At 38.5% G+C, this 23,396-nt stretch overlaps 1 protein-coding gene across 1 annotated transcript; it reads left to right on the top strand.

Moving 5' to 3' along the window:
* Positions 1-2,885: 2,885 nt before the first annotated feature.
* MED17 (mediator complex subunit 17) lies at positions 2,886-23,161 on the top strand. Its single transcript, XM_029208128.1, has 12 exons — positions 2,886-3,273; positions 5,666-5,832; positions 6,562-6,781; positions 9,656-9,792; positions 9,883-9,967; positions 10,311-10,463; positions 12,192-12,322; positions 13,183-13,367; positions 16,126-16,263; positions 19,446-19,563; positions 21,029-21,188; positions 22,382-23,161. Exons 1-12 carry the CDS (start codon positions 3,024-3,026, stop codon positions 22,591-22,593), a joined length of 1,956 nt encoding a protein of 651 aa, XP_029063961.1. The 5' UTR covers positions 2,886-3,023; the 3' UTR covers positions 22,594-23,161.
* The last annotated feature ends 235 nt before the right edge of the window (positions 23,162-23,396 follow it).

Raw genomic sequence — 23,396 nt, 5'->3', positions numbered from 1 at the left:
AGAACTACATTACAGTCTGGGGTGTAGGGCACTAAAACTAAGAAAAACTGGTATTTGTGGCCAGAGGAAGCAGGAAATGGGGTGATATTCACAGTATTCCCTTATTAGCTTATTAATGTCTGTAAGAATTTTGAATGTGTATCCCAAATTATCTTACACTCCGTTCTGTGTTTTGGACTTTTCCATTGTCCAATCTTTGAGTTCACTAATACTTTTCTGTGCTGTGTCAAATCTCTTAGTAAACCTTGGGTTATTAATTGCATCTAGTTTTTAGTCTAGAATGTACATTTGATCTTTTTTTTTTATAGACTGAAATTTTTCTGTTGAAACTGCCCATCTTTTCATCCATTTTGTCCATTTTCCTTTTTTTTTTGGCCGTGCAGCATGCAGAACTTCCCTGACCAGGGATTGAACCCATGCCCCCTGCATTGGAAGCACGGAGTCTTAACCACTGGACTACCAGAAAAGTCCTCTATTTTTTTTTTTTAACATACTAATCTGTTAAAGTCCTTGTCTTCCATCACCAATGTTTTGATCATTCATGAATTAGTTCCTATTATTTGTTTTTGCTTATGTTTTATCAGTCACTCTTTCCTACCCCTTACTACTGCTAAGATGGTATCTTTCACCAGTGAGGATTTCCACCTTTCTTTTGCTAGGCAGATGAAGTGTGAGACTGATTAGCTCATTGTAATCAGAGAAGGAGCTGGGTTAGGGCTCGGTTGCATTTTAAATAAAACTCAGGCCACTTCTACCTAGAGTCTGTTACTCTGTTACTTCCAGGATTTTAATTCAGAGCCTGGCAGATCTCTGCCTCCTCAATCCTGAAAGATGGTGTGGGGTTCAGTTCTTCCCTTTCGTAGATTTGAGTTCCATGAACCCTCAAAATCTGACAAAGTTTTTTTTGCGGTATGCGGGCCTATCACTGTTGTGGCCTCTCCCGTTGCAGAGCACAGTCTCCGGACGCACAGGCTCAGCAGCCATGGCCAACGGGCCAGCCGCTGCGGGGCATGTGGGATCTTCCCAGAGCAGGGCACGAATCCGTGTCCCCTGCATTGGCAGACGGACTCTCAACCACTGCGCCACCTGGAAAGCCCCCTGACAAATATTTTTTATAGAACACTTCCCTCTAAGCAGGACTTAGGTATGTATATACCTTATGTGTATCTTAGTCTGCAGACGACTTCACTGTTTTTTACACTTAGATCTTTACTCCATTTGGAATTTATTTTTATTTAGGATGTGAGATAAGGGAATGCAACTGGATTATTTTCCATATGTGACTGATGGTTGGCTCTGCTCCTCCCATCATCCACACCCCTTTCTATATAACTCTGCAGTTTCTGCAACTGAAAAAGCTGAGTGTAACCCCTCTCCCACCCTTGACTTTTGGGTTTGGCCATGGGACTTGTGGATTTTAGACATGTAATGCAGGCAAGGTTTACATCTTGTACCTCTACCATCTCCATGAGAAGGACATACCCTGACCAGCCTGCTAGTACAAGAAGAATGAGACACACATGGCACAGTCTTCTAAATGGCCTGTAGACCTATAACTTGAAGTAGAACCAACCAGCTGAGCCCAGCCTAGATCAGCTGACCCTCAGGTCAAGCCCAGCTGAGACAGCAGACGCCCCAGCCAAACTGCGTAAGTATGAGCCCTTATAAAGATTAAAGGAGAAATATGTTTAAAACACTTAGCACAGTGACTGGCACAAATAGAGCCCAAGATAAATATTAATCAAATTTTGAAATAAGGTATTAAAATCTTTTACAAACTTATACATAAAGTACAGTAGTTCTCAAACATGACTGTCCAGCAGGATCTGTTGAGCTTGCCAACGTTGAGCTTCCTCCCTCGAAAATTCACACACACCCCCAACAAACACCCCACATGTATTGTTTAGCTAGAGACTGACACCATGACAACTGTATTTTCCTAAATACCTTAGAAAAGGAGTTGAAAAACTTAAATATACCTTAGCACAAAACTTGGAGAGACTCATGATAAATGATATACATAATTCCTTAAGTAGAGTTTTGTAACATAAAAGAATTCATCTTCCCCTGTGTAATTACTACTGATGAAATACTTTCTCAGGGACTCAACGGTGCTTCTTTTTTTTAAAATATTTTTTCTGAATTTTATTTTTTTTATACAGCAGGTTCTTATTAGTTATCTATCTTATACATATTAGTGTATATATATACGTCAATCCCAATCTCCCAATTCATCCCACCACACCCACGCCCACATCAGTGTTTCTTAGTCTTATAAATATTATTTTAACTCAGGCATGAAAGAAATATGCAAATATTACACGTCAGAGATAGTCTCCGTCATGGAGTTTACCACTAACGGGAGTTTAGATAACAAACTAATTATGCAGTATAATTTTAAGTAGTGATAAGCACAATTAATTGTTTTCCTCAAACTACGCCCTTATTTTCTAACTCTTCAGACATGTTTCTACCCCAGGTGTAAGCCCTCAAATCTCAGCATTCTCAGAGGGCCTCTCGTAGCTAGGATCCAGGGGCCCATTCACCTCCTTTTCCCTGCCTCTTTTCGGTCGTCTTCATCCTTCTATCCAACATTACTTTCCAACAAGCAACACTTAAAACAGAGGTAGACACCAGAGACCCGCCTCCCCAAGCTCTCTGCACCCGAATCCCACCCTCCCACCGCCAGCCACGCCTCTTACAGACCAGGAAGCTTCTCCGGACGACGTACTGGGATTCACCGGAAGCGCTCGTCCGGAAGTGCAGAGTTCCCGCGTCCGCCGGTTTCCTTCCGCGAGACTCCAACGAGGGGGGAAGGGGGAAGCGCGAAGGGGCCTGCAGTGCATTCTGGGGAAGTCTCAGCGCTCTCGTCTTTGTTTCCGGCTGTAGAGCAGCGTTTGGTTTCCCAAAAGCTCCTCCAAGGTGCGGTTCCCGGGTTCCCGGGTTCCCGGCTCCCCACAGAGGCGCACATACTTCCTCCCTCGGTTTTCGGCTGGCGCTGGGGTCCTGCCAACGCCGCCAGCATGTCTGGGGTGCGCGCTGTGCGGATCAGCATTGAGTCTGCCTGCGAGAAGCAGGTCCAGGAGGTGGGCCTGGATGGCACTGAGACGTACCTGCAGCCGCTGTCCATGTCCCAGAATCTGGCGCGTCTGGCCCAGCGGATCGACTTCAGCCAGGGTTCGGGCTCCGAGGAGGAGGAGGCGGCGGGGGCAGATGGCGACGCGCAGGACTGGGCGGGCGCCGGGTCCAGCGCGGATCAGGACGACGAGGAAGGTAAGGCCCGTGTCTTTTGCTCGAGTCTGCTGGGCGGGTCTGGGGGTCCCGGTACCCGCCCAGGTAATGTCACTCTGCCTCTCCTGCGCCAGGTGAGGTGCTGTGCGTGGAAGTACTTCGAACGCAGGTACGCGAAACATTAATTGTGCTCTTCGTCACCTGGACAATTTAGGGCACTGCATGACTCTTAATACTCCTTATTCTTCTGCAGGTTTCCTTGAGTGGGAGCGCTTGAGGGACACTGCCACTGGTGAAGTGTTTACGTTTTTAATAGAGCGTCTGTAATGTGGCACACCCTGGTTCAGAGCCCTGTAGTTCACATCTCGGCTGTGATACGTATTAGCTATGGGACCTTGGACTAGTTACTTTGTTTCCCTGTGCAAGGTGGATGATTATAGTAACACCTACTGAAAAGAGATTTGTATTGACTGGAGTATGTGATAAGATCTAAGAGGTAGGCAGAGGCCAAATCATGTAGAGCCAGTAGGCCAGGATAAGCACTTGGTTTTTATTAGAACGACAGCTGAAAGTTTGAACAGATGATTTTGTTTACAAAAGATCACTCTGGATGCTCTATAGTAAATGGATTATAAGGAAAATAAAACTAGGAGAGAATTATAGAAGAAGTATGTGTGGTTTTTGTATTCTTATTGTCAAGAATAAAAAAACATTAACAGTTCTTGAATTAGTTATGTGAAGAAACCCTATGTAAATGGGCATTTAAAGATGGCATTTCAAGCCAGTCGTGTTAGGACAATTAGGGATCCGTTTGGGAATAAAAGGTAAATACTACCTCAGACCTCACATAGAAATATTTCCACAAGGATTGAAATGCAAGTGAAGAGAATAAAACAAAATATTGGAAAGAAGTTATAATCATATAACTTCAGGATTAGGAGAGCTCTTCTTAAGCAAGATAGGAAACACAGACATTATAAAGGAAAAGATAGGTATAATAATAGGTATATTAATTACATAAAATTTTAAAATAATAATGGAAAAATATGCCATAAACAAAGTAAAAAGATAAATGACAGACTGGGAAAAGTATATGCAACACATATGACAAACAAGTGGTTGATACCCCTTATGTTCAAAGAGTCCCTTGAAACTGAAAAGAAAAAGACAATTCATTGGAAAAATGGGCCAAAGATATAAACAGTTTGCTCACAGAGGAAAGACTTCAGATCTCACACTAGTAGGGAGAAGCAAATGAAAATATCATTAAGATACTGTTTTCATACATAAGATTAGTAGCAATTTAAAAAGATTGTTAATATCTCGTGTTGGGAATGTGAATTTTTAGAGCCTTTTTGGGTGACAGTTCGGCAGTTCAGTATGTATCAGAATCTTTAAATGTTCATCTCTTTTGTTTGTTTGCTTGTTTTTGTTTATTTTGGCCACACCTCGCGGCTTGTGGGATCTCAGTTCCCTCACCAGGGATTGAACCCGGACCACAGTAGTGAAAGCCGGAATCCGAACCATTAGGCCACCAGGGAACTGCCAGTGTGTATGTCTTTTGAACCACTAATATCATGGCTAATGATTTAACCTACAGAAAAAGTTGACGTATACACAGATGTGTGTTCAAGATGTTTACCACTGCTACGTTGTTGCAACCAATCTCCATGACCATTAAACAGAAATGAGTAAACTTACTGTACATCTATGTTCCAGAATATCATACAGTGTTAAAAGAATGAAGTAGATCTGGAAGTGTCTCTAGGACATATTAACTTGGTGGGGTGGCGGGGAGAAGGAAGCAATAGAAAAATGGGAGTATATGTATGTAAGTGCATAGGAGAACATTTGGACAGGTACGCCCCAACTGTTAATGGTGACTGCCTGTCAGGAGGGGAGAGAATTAGGGGTGGGAAATAAAGGGAAACTTTCACTTTTTACTCTATAACTCTGTTGTTTGAACTCTGTACAATGAGCCTGTATTCATGAAATTTAATTTTTAAAAGTGATTAAGAGGTTGGAAGATGTGTTAATAGTGTTTACTATCTGAATGCTGCCATTATAGGTCATTTTTATTTTTGTACTTTTCTGTGTATTGGAAACTCTCTGCAATTACTTGTTCCGGTTTTGAAAGCTGGAAGAAAAAAAGGTTATTAAGAAGGCTTGCATAAATTTTAAAGGTTGTTTGAAAGCCTATCATGTTGTAATGTTAGAGTTAACTTAGGAAATTAGATATCATACTTGTTTTGACATTGTAGGAATACTAACTTAAATGTTAACCAAGATTCAAGAAGGGGTGGAGAGAATGGGATAAAATAGGGAACAATTTAAAATAGCATTCATTATTTCTTCTTTTAGTACTTTTCAACCTCTAAATGAGCTTTCTATAACTAATACCTGTGTATTTCTCTTTTTTTCTTTCTCTTTTTAGGGTTGGTGAAATTTCAGCCTTCCCTTTGGCCTTGGGATTCAGTGAGGAACAATTTGAGAAGTGCCCTGACAGAGATGTGTGTTCTCTATGATGTTCTCAGTATTGTTAGGGATAAAAAATTTATGACTCTTGATCCTGTCTCTCAGGATGCACTTCCTCCAAAACAGGTATTTGTGGGATTTGATTGAATAATGGTGCCGTTTTCATAAGTCCCAGTACCATCTTTTAGACTGTGTGCCCATTGTTTCCTTTTCCTTAAATGCAAAATTAAGTCCAGATGAAGATTTAAAGATTAACTCTCTTGAGTTCTCCAAAAACTCAAAATCCGGTTCTGTAATATGATCAAAAAATTGTGACATTTTTATGAAACTATTATTTTGACTCTTGTGCAGCAGCCAAGAAAACTTTTATTAAACTTGGCTTTTTGGAAGTATGTCTACATGAATTGGTAGTGATTGTGGATATATATAATACATAGATTTTGATTTCTCATCAGTTTTCCAGTTATGGACTTTGATCTGAAGTGTACTGAGTGCCTCGAAAGGGTGTACATGTGGGTGGCGGGCGAGAGTGGCATACATAGGAGAGGAATGGCAGTACAGAGAGTGGAACCTAACCTAGGCTGGGCCAGGTTGATGCAGTGTTAAGTTCTGATTTATAGTCCACTGTGGTGATTTGGTTTAACACAAATCTTTATTTGAGTTGACCAAAGAAATAGGTTGCGGTTATTTTTTTAAAAAAAACATTATTATATGTGCTTTTCTCCCTTCTCCATGCTTTTCTTTAATTTTTAAATTTTCCCTTGAGTAGGTATTTTACTGTTGAGAAAAGTGTATCATTTTAAAAAATCATTTAAAAAATAATACAGAGCTACACTTTTGCATTGTTTTTGATAGAATCCTCAGACGTTGCAGTTGATATCCAAAAAGAAGTCACTTGCAGGAGCAGCACAAATCCTACTGAAGGGGGCAGAAAGACTGACTAAATCAGTCACTGAAAACCAAGAAAATAAGCTACAAAGAGACTTCAACTCTGAGCTTTTGAGACTGAGGCAACACTGGAAACTTAGAAAAGTTGGAGATAAAATTCTTGGAGATCTGAGCTACAGAAGTGCAGGTATAGATTATTGTTTAAAATATAGTTTTTCAAAAACTATAAATGGTAGGTTGTAATGTTACCTTTTTGGGTGGGAAGGGGAGCCGTACCGCATGGCTTGCAGGATCTTAGTTACCGGATCAGGGACTGAACCTGGGCCCTTGGCAGTGAAAGTGCCGAGTCCTAACCACTGGACTGCCAGGGAACTCCCACATAGTCTTCTGTAATAATATTTCTCAGTTACATGTTACATTTTGAAGTTTTAATTTCTGTGCCCATAAGCCTGAAAAAGCTAAAATTACCCTTATCACAACCTATCTAAATATGTGTACAAATAGTTTATATTCAATTTGTAAACATTTTAGGTACATTTAATTGAAAGTTCAGAGATAGGGTTTATGTGCTTATACACCCTGAACCATAATTGACATTTTAATCAGAAATAAGGAGGTAGGGTTAGAGTCCTCAATCAGAGATTTACCAGTAACCCTCAAAAACTGGGCATAAATGGAGAAAAGAAACTTCTCTATTCTTCCTTATTCTGTTTTTCTCCCTAAAGTCTGCTAAGCTGTTTTCATATCCTGGGTGAGGAGAAACAGGTGAAAACACTTCGCCTTCCTTTTCCCATTCAGCCAAGGTTGCAACACTAACTTAAGGAATATACTTTGTTGAAGTATATCAGAGTTTAATATCTTGAATTCACATCTTTTGGTATAAATTCTTTGTTGTTTTTTTTTAACATCTTTATTGGGGTATAATTGCTTTACAATGGTGTGTTAGTCTCTGCTCTACAACAAAGTGAATCAGTTATACATATGCACATGTTCCCATATCTCTTCCCTCCCGTGTCTCCCTCCCTCCCACCCTCCCCATCCCACCCCTCCAGGCGGTCACAAAGCACTGAGCCGATATCCTTGTGCCTTGTGCCATGCGGCTGCTTCCCACTAGCTATCTACCTTACGTTTGGTAGTGTATATATGTCCATGCCTCTCTCTCGCCCTGTCACAGCTCACCCTTCCCCCTCCCCATATCCTCAAGTCCGTTCTCCAGTAGGTCTGTGTCTTTATTCCTGTCTTACCCCTAGGTTCTTCATGACATTTTTTTTTCTTAAATTCCATATATATGTGTTAGCATACGGTATTTGTCTTTCTCTTTCTGACTTACTTCACTCTGTATGACAGACTCTAGGTCTATCCACCTCACTACAAATGACTCAATTTCATTTCTTTTCATGGCTGAGTAATAGTCCATTGTATATATGTGCCACATCTTCTTTATCCATTCATCCGATGATTGGCACTTAGGTTGTTTCCATCTCCTGGCTATTGTAAATAGAGCTGCAATGAACATTTTGGTACATGACTCTTCTTGAATTTTGGTTTTCTCAGGGTATATGCCCAGTAGTGGGATTGCTGGGTCATATGGTAGTTCTATTTGTAGTTTTTTAAGGAGCCTCCATACTGTTCTCCATAGTGGCTGAACCAATTCACATTCCCACCAGCAGTGCAAGAGTGTTCCCTTTTCTCCACACCCTCTCCAGCATTTATTGTTTCTAGATTTTTTGATGATGGCCATTCTGACTGGTGTGAGATGATATCTCATTGTAGTTTTGATTTGCATTTCTCTAATGATTAATGATGTTGAGCATTCTTTCGTGTGTTTGTTGGCAGTCTGTATATCTTCTTTGGAGAAATGTCTATTTAGGTCTTCTGCCCATTTTTGGATTGGGTTGTTTGTTTTTTTGTTATTGAGCTGTGGTATAAATTCTTTGTTGTTGAGCTATGATATATAATAGCAGGTTTTTCGAGGTAATTATGGTACTGTCTTTAAGCTGTTGAAGTATATTCAGAGGATACAGTAAAAGTTTATGAGTCACAGCTCAGTGGGGTAAAAACTTTGAATGTCAAGGGATAAAAAAGCAAGGAGCCCTGGCTGTGATCACTGGGGTAACAATAGTAGAGTGATATTTTAAAAGGATTCATTTGTCCGAGCAAGCCATCATTATCCCAAAATTAAAGGAAGGTAAATTGAGGTAGTTAAGTACTAGAGGACCTACATGCCTTAACGTTGATGTGAATTGGGAAATTTTGAATTCTGAAGGTAAAGTTCTATCACAAAGATGAATTCGAGATGACAAAGACATTTTTACATTTTAATAGGTAGTTTGTAGAAGCAGTGCTTTCTGGCTTTGAACACTGTAAGCTCTTCCCAACAAGTAATTATGTGCAAGAACTTTACCTAATTTCTCTCTATGGGATAGTCACCTGTGTTATAAAAGGATTTGATTACATTCTGGTTTTAATTGCAAGAAAATCTTGAACATCTTCCCTTGTTATAAAACAGCAGTTACATTTATCTACCCACTCCTCTGGGAATTCAGCAGCCCAAAACAACTATCCCAAACTTATGCACTACATAAAAAGACATCACATGAAAGTCTAGGAATTGGTTGAAAAAACGGTGGTATACACACTTTCCTTTTGTCCTTCTCTTACTGAATTCAGAACCCTTTAATTGCAACCGTATTACAGAGACTGAGCTCCAGAAGTTTTTAATCTCCAAAGTTTAAATTTATGGAAGTATTTTCTAGAATTATATTCATTTTGTCAAAACTCCATTTGAATAAAACCGTTTGGATGGCCTGTAGAGTTCATATTATTATGATACCATTAGACTAAGGCATGTTATTTTTTTAAGGTAAATAACTCTTTTCTCTTGCTTCCTTACTTCCTTTTGTTTACCACGCCTCTCCCTTCCCCCAAAACACACGTTTTTCATAGGAACTTAATTTATGCTTCAGTGATGTGTATGTGAAATATTATTATACACTTAATAATTTGTGTTAAATTAACATGTTAACTGGTTTTCATTTTACTATTTTTAATACGCCTTTAGGATCTCTGTTTCCCCATCATGGTACATTTGAAGTAATAAAGAATACAGATATTGATCTGGACAAGAAAATACCTGAAGATTACTGTCCCCTTGATGTCCAGATTCCTAGTGATTTAGAGGGCTCTGCATATATCAAGGTATTTGTCAAAGTATTTTTCAAGTAATTTCTTATTAATATTCCAGAAGCTAATTTGCTAACATTTTTTCATGTTATTATCGTCACATAGGTTTCAATTCAAAAACAGGCTCCAGACATAGGTGATCTTGGCACAGTTAACCTCTTCAAACGACCTTTGCCTAAATCCAAACCAGGTATAGTTACGTTCTATCCTCTAACTTCTGGTCTTATCTAAGCTTATATTTACAAATGAACTGAAGATAAACCATAGATAGGAAAAATAGGTACTTAGGAATAAGAGCAATTGGAAATGTAAGTATAATTTGTTAATTAACCATTTGTGAATAGCTGTGTGATCTTTTTTTAAAGATTGAACTTATTTACCAGTTTTCTCTGTGTAAAAGAAGTAGAATATTTTATATGCCACAATGCACTGTTTTCTAAACTTTTGTCATATGTATCCAAATCATCATTTAAGCTAGTTAATACCTAATATAATTAGTTAATTAATATATACGTATGTCCCCTGTCTTTCAGGTTCCCCACATTGGCAGACGAAATTAGAAGCAGCACAAAATGTTCTCTTATGTAAAGAAATTTTTGCACAGCTTTCTCGGGAAGCTGTTCAAATTAAATCACAGATCCCTCACATTGTGGTGAAAAACCAGATAATCTCTCAGCCCTTTCCAAGTAAGTGCAGCCTACCCTTTTGAGATTTATAATTAGGACTTTGTGGTTTGGGGAACAGGACAAAGTGGGTAGCTATTTGGGTGTGCTGAAGGAACAGTTAGAGCAAAGAGGTAGTGTGAGGTCCATAATAACAGCCAATGAAGTATGCAACACAGTCTGCACTGCTGACTCTGTTCTGGGTCCTCAGTAGTGTCACTCCTGGGCTTTAAACAATATATGTTAAAGTTTGTCCTAGCAAGGCTGTTATTCAGAAACAATTGCTTTGAGGTGTCTATGCCAGCACCATTTGTGGAAGATTTCTCAGGGATCCTGTCTTATTGTCTAAATGAGATGTCAATTAGAAAATGCTTAGTTTTTTAAAAAATTTTTTTTTTAATTATTTATTTTAAAAAATATTTTATTTATCTTTTTATTTGGTTGTTTGCGCTGGGTCTTAGTTGCAGCAGGCGGGCTACTCAGTTGTGGCTTATCTGTGGCATGCGAACTCTTAGTTGCGGAATGCATGTGGGATCTAGTTCCCTGACCAGGGATCGAACCCAGGCCCCTGGCATTGGGACCATGGAGTCTTTGCCACCAGGGAAGTCCCTATTTTTTATTTTTTTATTGAGGTGTAGTTAATGTATAATATTATATAAGTTTCAGGTGTACAACATAGTGATTCACAATTTTTAAAGGTTATATTCCATTGATAGTTGTTATAAAATATTGGCTATATTCCCTGTGTTGTACAATATACCCTTGTAACTTATTTATTTTATACATAGTGGTTTGTACCTCTTAATCCCCTGTCCCTACATTGCCCCTCCTGCCTCCTCCTCCCCACTAGTAACCACTAGGTTCTCTCTATCTGTGTGTCTGTTTATTTTTTGTTAGATTCACTAGTTTGTTTTATTTTTTAGATTCCATATATAAGTGATATACAGTGTTTGTCTTTCTGTGGCTAATTTCACTTAACATAATACTCTCAAACTCCACCCATGTTGCAGAGGACAAAATTTCATTCTTTTTTTATGGCTAAGTAGTATTCCATTGTATATACACCACATTTTCTTTATCCATTCATCTGTTGATGGACACTTACTTTGCTTCCATATCTTGTCAATTGTAAATAATGCTGCTGTGAACATTGGGGTGCATGTATGTTTTCCAATTAGTGTTTCTGTTTAGAAAATGCATAATTAAATATCCATAATATTCCTAAATTTGTGGAGATTGAATTTAAAATATTATTCAAAAGCAGTTAGACACCTAGAGATCAATTTGTAATTAGCTGCACTTGTTTTTTACATAAATTCTGAGCATCTTCTTAGATCTTGTCAAGGGAATAGGTATTAGGAGTGAAAAATTTCATCCTGATTCTCATGGGAACAGGGAACGATATGTCTTCTAGTCAGTAAGACCAGATGTTAACTCTGTGTTTCGTTTCGTTTTTAATTTAACATCTAGAAGAAATAAATCAACATATAGTTTCTGTTCACCTGTCTTTAGCCACAGCTCAAAGTCAGCAGCCACATTGTAGGTGAACAGAATTTGAATTGTTAAAATATATGGTAGTTTATTATATTCATGAGTAGTCATTTTGGTGTAAAAATGTCGATCACGAAAGCCTCCTCTTAAAGTTCAGAATGTATCTTTTGGGAATGGGCTGTGATTATACTTCATGAAAACAGTTTGTGCCTTTCCATATTATAGGTTATTTATATCTGTCCTACTTATTTTTATAAATAGGCTTGCAGTTATCTATTTCTTTGTGCCATTCTTCAAATGATAAGAAATCCCAAAAATCTGCTACTGAGAAGCAAAGTCCAGAGGACCATCTTTATGTCCTGGAGCATAATTTGCATCTACTGATTAGAGAGGTAATGAAGTAAATGTTTTTCCTTGCATTGTGGTAAGAGTATCCACAGCAGTGAATGTACACACACTCCCCTCTGCTGAGTCCTCATTATTCATATAGCGATGACATTCACTAGCTGTGCTGTGAAAGATCCTTGCTATGGGCTCAGGGAGTACAGAGATAATCAGAATACAGTCTCTATCTCCAAGCATAGCTTCTAGTGGCAGAAATACACCACAAGTTTTATAGAGAGGTGTAAGGAATGCATGCTAGAGGGTATTCTGATTGGGTAATCAGGGAAAATATCTTGCCAGAGCCCGTGAAAAGGATTACTTGAGTTATTTCAGGATGTATTCTACTTACACATCATCTAGAACTGTTTCCAGAGTGCTGGTTCACAGTTTAGGATAATTTCAGAAGACTCCCCTGAAAATCTTTTAATAGAAGTACATATTCCAGCCTTCTCTGCCTCACCCCAAAATCTGGTTCAGTCATTTGTGGTGGTGCAAGAATCAGTATTTTTTTATGTTCCTCAGATGGTTCTGTTATAGCCAGGTTTGGGAACCTCTAATCTAGGGTGTGGTGGAATAATTATCTATTGATTTCATGTTTTCTGTCAATGGGACTTATTAAAGAATATTTGTTTTTCTACTTTAAAACTTTTAAAATAAAAACAGCAGCTTGAGAGGGACCCTTCTCTTTACAAACTCACATTAAATGTGGCCTAGTAGATGTTAACATTTATCTGTGTGCCAAGACCGCCTTTATATGTGGTTCAGATCCATTGCTTTCATGTTTCCAAAATGTGAGCCGTGTTTTGATCGAACATTGTGTAGTTAATATGTGGGTATTGGCTGTTTAAAATGGCTGTTCTTGTTACAGTTTCATAAACAGACCTTGAGTTCCATCACGATGCCGCATCCAGCAAGTGCACCTTTCGGCCACAAGAGAATGAGACTTTCGGGTCCTCAAGCTTTTGATAAAAATGAAATTAATTCAATACAGTCAAGTGAAGGGCTCCTGGAAAAAATAATTAAACAAGCAAAGCATATATTTCTGAGGAGTAGGTAAGGACAGAGTTACTATTTTTCTTTGAAATTGCAGTCCTTTTTCCTTTGTTAGTTATCTTTATTAGTTACATTATTTTTGGCATGCTTTAATTTTTTTTCCGGGGAGATGGAAGTGGCTATGGTAGAAGAGTTTATGGTCATAGATGGTCCTGTCAAGTTTGGGGAAGACTTAGTTAGCGCCATTGCCCATGTAACTTAATATATTGTTTCTAACACTGGCACTAATGTTTCCAAAGACAACTGACTAGGAACCTGCCGTGGGACACCAAACTTTCTTCAGTAACCCGTCCATGGGATGCTCTTCCTGAACTGATTTAAACCTTTTTTGAAGCTTTCCCTATTTTTTGGTTGTCACACATTTTAGGACTTTGGAAGGCACTTTCCTATATGTTGACTTATTTAATCCTTAGCTCTGGGGCAAATCATGTTAACCCATTTCTACTGATGAGAAGATTGGGGTTTAGAGAAGTTGTGCAACATGCTGAAGGTTACACAGCTAAAAGGTTAGCAAAATCAGGATTTATGCCCACGTTTATGTAACCCCAAAGCTCATTTTCTTTCTTCCATACACATCATTTACAAAAAAAACTTGCATGATTGGACCTAAATGAATGTCTCACTTCCAAATGCTAAAGGGTGCTCTTCTATTTTATTATTGGCGCTTAGTGAAGAGGTCTGTTTTTACTTCATTCATGATTGTGCCTTGGTGGTACTCAACAGGCGTGGGCACACTGTTTTTGTGAATGGCATTTTATTTTTGATTTTTGTTTTTTTCCTGTTAATACAGTCATGGTTTTATTAGCATATTAGTCTTTGGTCTCAGAATGGAAACTTAGTAAAATGAATTAGGAAGACATGTTAGAGACAACAGCATGATACAGTGAAAGGAGTAAGGCGTTTAGGGTAAAAGATGCGTTTAAGCCAGGGCTCAATGACTTGCTAAGTAACTTTGGGCAAGTTAGTTAATATCTGTGGCCCTCTATTTCTCTGGCAACTGGGGGTATAGGAGTCTGGTCTTAGGATCAAATTGAATAGTATATACAGAAGTTGCTTATAAGCAGTAAGAATATTATATGTTAGATTATTGTTGTTACTTTCCATTTTAAAAGCTATTATTTTGAGTATATTGTTAATCTTGCAAATTTCTGATTAACCATAAAGTTAAATATTCCCTGAAATACATGAAGAGCATGGAAAAAGTTATCTTTAGAACGCTTATAAATTTCTGAATAGTAGTTGTAATCTTGGAAGCAGCAAAGTTTTAAAAATATTCCCTTTTCTCCCCTTATATATAGAAATAATGTTCCAAATGTATCAACCCATCTGTATAATTCCATACAATTAACATGTTCATATATTTTTACATACATTTGAGCCTTGAGCAACACGGGGGTTGGGGTGCCACCCTCTCTATAGAGTTGAACTTACAGTCGGCCACCAAATAGGCAGTTCCTCCTTTTCCCAGGTTTTGCATTCGTGAATTCAACCAACCAAAGATTGTGCAGTATTGTAGTAATTATTTAGTGAAAAAAATTCTCTTATAAGTGGACAGGTGCATTTCAAACCCATTGTTCATGGGTCAACAGTATATGTGTCAGGGCATGTGTATCTTTTTTTAATAAATCTGGTATCATAAAGTTTTATACCCTGCCTTCAGAGATATTTTAATAGCTATGTAATAGCCCATTGTGTGACTAATCCATGATTTCTTTTAACAAGTCTCAATTGCTAGATACTTTTTTATTCCCAGTTTGTTGATAGATATAATACTGAGATCAAAACTCTCACATACATATTTATCTGCTGTAAAAATTTTTGAAGCACTGCCAGGGAAACAAATCACAGAAAAAGAAGGTAAAGTTAAAAATGGATTGAAAGAAACCAGTACTAGAGCAGAAGCAGGATAAAAGAGCAAAGCCCAAGCCTGTTGGTGTAAAAACCCCTTGTCCTCAGTGGCTATTCTCATTTCTTCCATTTCCTTCTGGCTTTTCCTTCTCTTTCCAGTGAAGTGCTAGAATCAAATTTTAGAAACTGAGGATCTCAGTAATTTGGTTAACTTACATATTTGATGCTTTGGTTCTAGGCAGTGGCTTTTCATTAGTGTGTATAAAATATAAAGGAAAGATTATTGGCTCTGGAGTTAGACTTCCAGGTTTTGTGCCCCAAACAGTTACAAACTTTGGGCAAGTTACTAAACATTGCTAAACTGCTTTTGTTCCTTCTGAAAAATGGAGGTAATAATAGTAGTGTCTACTATTGTTAGTAAGGTTAAAATAATTCATGAAAGCACTTATTATAGCAGTTGGTACATAATTATCACTGTATGGATCTTATTTTTCATTTATACTTAACCATATTTATCTTTTATCACTTGAAGTGTCTTATTTTTCATTTATGCTTACCATATTTATCTTTCCTGGAGTATAGTGAGTAATTTATACTCTTTACAGAGCTGAGGTTAGTACCCTGGAAGTATACTTCTCACTTGTGTTCTGGTAAGATTTTCTGAGTGGCAGAAAACAAATGGAGTTAAAAGGAAATCAACGTGGCGTGAGAATGTGCCGTGATGTGAAACTGAGAACGAGCACATCAGAGCTACATCTGACCTTTCTTTCAAATCTTTGCTTTTCAAATGATGGTATTTTCAAAAAGTAGTCATCTGTTTTTCAAATAATCGTAAAACTGATAAGTGATTTATCATCTTATTATTTTATATGGTAACTTTATAAAAATTTTAACTTATTTCCTTTAAAAGAACTGCTGCAACCATTGACAGCTTAGCAAGTCGCATTGAAGATCCTCAGATACAGGCTCACTGGTCAAATATTAATGATGTTTATGAATCTAGTGTGAAAGTCTTAATCACATCACAAGGCTATGAACAAATATGCAAGTAAGTATCAAAAAGAAGTTGTTTAATATGTTAAGTTGCTTTTTATGTATTGATGTTTGCTGAGTGATTATATCAAGATTTCGGTTTTTATTTGCCAGGGTGGCATAACATTCCAGTAAATTATGTCAGCTGTAGAGTGTTTTTAAGAATGAAAGGTAAGGACTTCCCTAGCAGTCCAGTGGTTAGGAGTCCGCGCTTCCATTGCAGGGGGCGTTGATTCTATCCCTGGTTGGGGAACCAAGATCTCACATGCCGCGTGGTGCGGCCAAAATACACAGAAAAAAAACAAATAAACAAAAAAAAAAAAGATGTAAGAATGTCTAAAATAGTCTCTATTAGGTAAATGTCACATATTTGAGCTGTGGTAAAGAAGGAACCCCAGCTTTGAGCGGAAAGCTGCCACGCTTCCTCAGACTCCGATCTGCTTCAGTTCTTGCCTAGAGGCTGTGGCCAGTCTGGGGTATTTGAGGTGAGGAGGGCCGTTTATATTAGAGCCTATCCTTTCCATAGTGTGCCTAAAACAACCCCTGTGTCTTAATGCCCTTAATGACTTTTATCCCCAGCATTCCTGGAGGAGCAGTCTACTTGATTTATATTCATAAATCACAAGTTAATATACAGATAGTAGATTGGTGGTTGCAGTGGTGGGGAGTTGGTGAAGGTGGTCAAAAGGTACAAAATTCCAGTTATAAGATAAATTAAGTTCTGGGGAAGTAATGTACAGCATGGAACCTATAGTTAATAATACTCTATTGTATATTTGAAAGTTGATAAAAGAGTAATCTTAAAAGTTATAATCACAAGAAAAAGAAAATGGGTAACTGTGTGAGGTGATGGATGCTAAAAAAACTTATGGTGGTGATCATTTTGCCATATATACAAACATCAAACCAGTATGTTGTACACCTTAAACGAATACAATGACATTGTCAATTATATCAGTAAAACTGTGGGCAGTGGGGAGGAACACGTTAATATAATTAGCTGGTGGCCATGAAAGACATTTTGGGCTTCCATTTCAGCCTCTTTGAAAATTAACAACTAGAAAGATGGAGCTGAGTCCCCTCCTCCAGGTCAGTCTGAGAGAGTGAGTATGTTTATCAGGGTCTGTATGTTTTATTTTTCAAGCTTTAGTTGCTTTATTTCAGGCAGACGTAACTAGCCACAGTGGTCTCTCAGTGAGCAAAACACGACTGGAAACGAAATCACCACCCTCAGGAGTCGGGGAATATAATAATATATACTATAATAATGTGTAGTATAATAACACTATATTTTAATAGGGATGTTTTAATTCTCTTTTTTTATAAAAATGAAAGATAGTAGACGAACATGATTTAAAGATCAAATAGAGAAGGGAAAAGAGTATACAATGCAAAGGAAATCAGTCTTGAAACTTCTTGGAAAAGGTTGGTGGAGTGGATCATGGCTTTCTTCCCCCTCTACCTAAAGAAATAATGAAATAATTGGGGTGCCTTGGGGGTGTGGTGGGAGAGGAAGTGTTGAATATATGAAACAAAGTTAGTGTACGTTTTTAACTGTTCAGGCTAGGTGACGGGGTCATCGGCTTTCATTATACTATACTTTTGTGTGTGTTTAAAATTTTCCATAATAAAAACTTAGCACAAAGGAGAGGAAAAGAAAAAATTGATCAGCATTGAATTATTTACATCTAGAACTAAGACCAAACAACTATGGGATTATGGTTATAGAATCCAGTGTAAACGTTCTAAACTTCTGTGAAGAAAGGTTTGTGATAATGTAGCCTTGATAGAATCAGGACAGGAGAGGAAGTAGAAGGAAGTGTAGAATGCCCTTTTCCCCATCTTCTATAGCTGGTGGGGTCATCTTATGCTATTTAAAATTGAAAGTAATTCTCTTTCTTAAAGCTCCCCAACTTTCTATTGTTGACCATTTTAGTTGGACGCCAGCAAAATAATTTGTACATATGTAAGCATATCTATAGGATAAACTCCTCCAAGTGTAACTGCTGCGTCAAAAGATAAGGACATTTAAAATTTTGATTAATGTTACCAATTTGCTTTTCAAAGTGGTTACAAATCCCTCTTCCTCTTTTTGTTTAAAAAAGGAGAATTTTAAAATTTCGTTAGATTTATAAGTCTTTTCCTTTAAGCCTTCTGAATTTTTGTGTTTTTTCTTGGAAAGAAATATGTAAACTTCATCAAGATTACAATTTTATATAGGTAGTTGCCAAAATGCTTTATTCTTAAATATTTGCTGTAAAACAAAGTTAGGAAAAAAGAGGTACTGTCAAATGTGGAAAGAAATAATGCTATTTTTTTCCACATTTGTTCATGTAGATTATTTGATTTGGAGAGTTTTGTGTTTCATGTACATGTCGTATGCTAAAAATTTATAAATTAGCTTGGAAGAGTTTTGTGATCTGCGTATATATTCATTGGCTATTTTACGAGTTTCTTTGTTTGACCTTAGCTTAGTTTATAGAGCGTACGTATTTTGACTTGTTTGCTGATTACTTCAGGAGAGAGTGACGTTAACAAACCCTATTTTCCTTTCTGTATGAGAATTTGACCTTTGGTTAACTCTCGCTCTAGTCTCCTAGTAACTTGATAGGGAAAGATGCCATGTGTGTTACTAGGCAACACTGCTTATGGCAGAAATGATCCCAAATTGGTAAAATGGTTCTGGACTTGGAGAAATTATAAATCCCTGATGGGGACGGCTTTGGATTTCCCAGGATGGCGTGACTTCTAACAGTGGGCAGTGTCTCTGGTGGGCACCCTGGAAACCATGCCTGTGGAGCTGTTAAGGGTGTGTGGCTCCTGTGAGGAACCAGGTTATTGTGTCAAGGCAGGTCCCACGTATTCTCAATGTGGATCTCATTTCATTGCAGCAGTGGTGTATTGCTGCAGTGTTGACAGCTGAAAGGCCTGCCATAGAAGAGGAGCAAGGGCTGTTGGCCTGCTGGCAAGCCGTGCTTCCCCCACCGTATCCTTCTGAGTAGACTGCTGCTTAGTGGCCTACAGTAGTTTAGAGAGAGTCTGATGGTTTCCATTGAACCTAAGAAAACTCTCCCCCGTGGGTGTTGGTGTAGGTTATCAAAACTGTCTGTTATATTCTTTTTCTTTGATGTTAAGGTCTTTGGCATTGTATAAGGTAATTTGCAACATTTCTGATGTTCAGTATATGTGTCTCTAAAGGTCCATTCAGCTGCAGTTGAATATTGGAGTTGAGCAGATCCGAGTCGTACACAGAGATGGAAGAGTCATCACTCTGTCTCATCAGGAGCAGGAGCTGCAGGACTTCCTTCTGTCTCAGGTAACAGTTGCAGCTACAGGTCTCGAGCCCCTTCCACTCATAACTAGTGAACGAACAAAGTGGGGAAGAAGTACAGTTATTTTTAAAAAGCCATTTTTTCCTGCCACCTAATGTCTAGTGCACATTTTACAACCTACGGGCTAATTGAAAGTGTTGACAAACTATCCTAGATTTGTTTCTACTCTTAGTTTGTATTTAAGATGCAGGACCAGTTCTGAGACTATCGGACTTTTTTCATTTCTCATGTTAGCCAAGATATACCACCCCTCCAGGACCACATGAAAGTTTAGAATTACTAACCCAAGAAAACCAGAGAAAGGGAGATCAGATACGAAGCTATAGTGTCCATTCTCCATAATGATAAATGGAATGCTTTCCTCTTGAGCCCTAAGCAAGAGTTCCTCTTATTAAGGGACAGTATGGAGAGTGCTGTCACAAACCTTCTTTGTGACACTGGACAATTTTCTGGACCTTACTTTCTTCATCTGTAAAGTAAGAACAGTATTTTTCCTACCTTCTTCATGGAGTTGTGATGACCCATTGAAATATGAGTTATGGGAGAAAGGGTAGGTTTTGAAATGCTAATGAATCTTTCACATAAAACACATATTTATGTTTCACATAAAATTTTTTGAAAATACTGACACTCCATCCTAGAAGCAATAATCTTTTATACTGATTGCTTACGTGGTACCAAGGAAATAAAATGCATTCGTGAGGTATGGCAGCTCTTGGTTGATTGCACCTAAAATGGCTTTGGTCGGCTTACGCATACACGCAGAACATATTGAAAGCCTACTGAATAGCTTCCAGAATTGATGAGAAGTCTAGAGAATAAGACTTGCAAATGGATCAGGATCAAAGGAAGCTAGATAGAACCACAGCCAGGGCAATGCCACTACTCATGCCATCCCAGCACTACTGCCTTCATCGCTGGGACAGAATGCACTCTGAATTGCCCCATGTACCTGTCGGGGTCTTAACTGGAAATAAGTGGCACATTCAGGATAATTTCAGGAGTGTCTGTTTACTAAGGACCTAGTTATAAAAGCTGGTAGTGTAGCCATATGGATCAGCCTCCCAGGACAGAGCAGGGTGGAGAGTGGACTTGAGGGGGTTAATGGAAGATACTCAGCTGCACACCCTGCTACTACTTAAATGTTGCTTCATAATCAGTGATCCAGGTGGGAGGTTCCAGTTGGCCAAGTTCAGGTTGTATGCCTGTCTTCCAGCTGCCAGTGGACAGGAAAGCGAGTATCAGGCTGTTTTAACTTCTGCAGTAGAAGGTGGGGTGCTGTTCGCTTCCCTCAGTGGTCACACAGGAGGATTCCTCAAACATAAGACAGGGTTCCTGTGCTAGGCACTGAAAACCCCTACAGAAGTTTATTTTACAGTCACGATGTCAAGTCACTGCAAAGTAAATACCCATGCTGATTGTCAATGAAGTTTCCTTTTTCATTCACAGATGTCACAGCATCAGGTGCATGCAGTTCAGCAGCTAGCCAAGGTTATGGGCTGGCAGGTCCTGAGCTTCAGTAATCACGTGGGCCTTGGGCCCATAGAGAGCATTGGCAATGCCTCTGCCATAACAGTGGCCTCCCCGAATGGTGACTATGCTATTTCAGGTACTTTCTGCTTCTCTGAATGTGAAGAGACCTTTGGGAGTTTGGCCTTAACATTTAGCTTTAATAGTTACTGTATTAATAGTAATTTATCTCTGCAGTAGGTGAGTTCACGCAGTAATTATACTGAGCATTTATCTCATCATAGCCGTTATTCAGAGCAACAGGTTATTCTCTTTCTAGTAGTTATAAAAAATGTCTCGCTTGGCAACACATTTTCCTAAGAGATTATCTGAAAAGTGCTATCAGCATTGTTGCTCCTGCAGTTCAAAACTTTTAATGGATAATTGCTTTTTAAAAATACACTGCTGGGGAGTTCCCTGGCAGTCCAGTGGTTAGGACTCAGTGCTGTCACTCCATGGTTTCACTGCCATGGACCCAGGTTCAATCCGTGGTCAGGGAACTAAGATCCCACAAGCCACATGGCCAAAAATAGATAGATAGATACATAGGTAAAATATCTATACTGCTGCAAATATGCAAGAATAATATTTGATCCTAAAGATGGTCAAGGGATGGAACAGAGAGGTGTTTTATGAAGCACCTACTATGCGTGGGGCACTTTGATAGGCATGTATACATACTGTCTAGTTGAAAATCATATATGGTTTTAGTGTGATCTTTTCTAATACCTGCTCTAAATATTTGAAAGAGTGGATAATTAGAAATTCTTCCCCACAGGATCAGAGCTTGTGAATCTGCAGGCTTGATCATTGCTAGGCCCTTATTGATAATTTATTTTCTTCTTTCCTGGGTTATAAAGCCTCATTAAAACCTAAAGTTCATATTTGGAATAATCTTTCCTCCATTCTTTCCAGTTCTGATTTTGGACATTTGAGTTTATCACATAGTAGGTATATATTAACCAAGTTATTGAATGATTGGGTTGTCAAGTATTTTAGAAAAAAATAATGATGTTCTGAAAATGTATAGGACATTTGACTTTCCTAAACCAACATTCATATTGCCACATTTTTATAGTACAAATGGTAATTCATGAATATTTATACCAGCCTAGTATCTATAAATTAGTAAATTTTATTTTAGCATATTGAACCTGAAATGCACTTTTAAAGTAGCACTTTCAAGTTGATAGACAAACAAGGTTTTTATACTCATGGAAAATGAAGTTGTGTGATCTTTGTTGTCTCTAGCTTGGAAAATGAGTATATCGAATTTCTGGTTTTGTTCCACAGTTCGTAATGGCCCTGAAAGTGGCAGCAAGATTATGGTTCAGTTTCCCCGTAACCAGTGTAAAGACCTTCCAAAAAGTGATGTCTTACAAGATAGCAAATGGAATCATCTTCGTGGACCGTTCAAAGAAGTTCAGTGGAATAAAATGGAAGGCCGGAACTTTGTTTACAAAATGGAGCTGCTTATGTCTGCACTTAGCCCTTGTCTACTATGATTTTCTTCCAGACCAGTTTCCAGATATTTTTTTCCTGAGAAGTTTCCAGAAACTTTGAGAAATGTTTGCAGATCAACTATAAGCACAAGGAAGAGGAATCTTCCAAAGGAGTATTGTTTTTAAAAAGTCATAATTAGCAAGTGTTTACCTAGCATTTTGAAAACTTTCACTTTATAAGTGACAAGTGCTTTGAAATGCAAAAGTTTATGTACAGTTATAGGGTATACAAGTATGGAGAGATGTAAATACTTTTTTTTTTTTTGCGGTACGCGGGCCTCTCACTGTTGTGGCCTCTCCCGTTGCAGAGCACAGGCTCCGGACGCGCAGACTCAGCGGCCATGGCTTACGGGCCCAGCCGCTCCACGGCATGTGGGATCTTCCCGGACCAGGGCACGAACCCGTGTCCCCTGCATCGGCAGGCGGACTCAACCACTGCGCCACCAGGGAAGCCCAATACTTTTTTTTTTAATGCAGTTAACTTGAACTGTTACTAACTTATGGATTTGAATTTGCTTTTTAAAATATTCCTTTGATGTTGACATCAAATAAAGCATATGGTTACAAATTCCAGACAGTCTGAACTCAACCTCAGTGAATTGTGTCTTTGACTTGTCTCATTCCACTATTATTGCTTAAGAATCTTTAAACACTCCTAAGACCCAGCTTTCATACAGGAATTCCCTGCAGTTGAGAGAAGCAGATCCTTCCCCTGAAGTGCAACAAAGTACTCTCCAGCCAAAGGAGCCTGTTCTCCACTCCCTACCAGAGCTATTAAAGCGAGTTCTTGTATTAGTGGATAAAAA

This window comes from Monodon monoceros, unplaced genomic scaffold (assembly GCF_005190385.1).
Source record: "Monodon monoceros isolate NGI ecotype Baffin Bay Population unplaced genomic scaffold, NGI_Narwhal_1 Super_Scaffold_7, whole genome shotgun sequence".
NCBI lineage: Eukaryota > Metazoa > Chordata > Mammalia > Artiodactyla > Monodontidae > Monodon > Monodon monoceros.
The sequence above is the reverse complement of the archived record's forward strand: the minus strand, read 5'-3'. Positions and strand labels throughout refer to the sequence as shown.

Bases quoted from the DNA above. Each gene is read 5' to 3' on its own strand.
- MED17 (XM_029208128.1), top strand. From the start codon at position 3,024: ATGTCTGGGGTGCGCGCTGTGCGGATCAGCATTGAGTCTGCCTGCGAG. The intron at 6,782-9,655 runs GTATAGATTATT...ATACGCCTTTAG, and splicing joins TCTGAGCTACAGAAGTGCAG to GATCTCTGTTTCCCCATCAT. The intron at 13,368-16,125 runs GTAAGGACAGAG...TTCCTTTAAAAG, and splicing joins CATATATTTCTGAGGAGTAG to AACTGCTGCAACCATTGACA.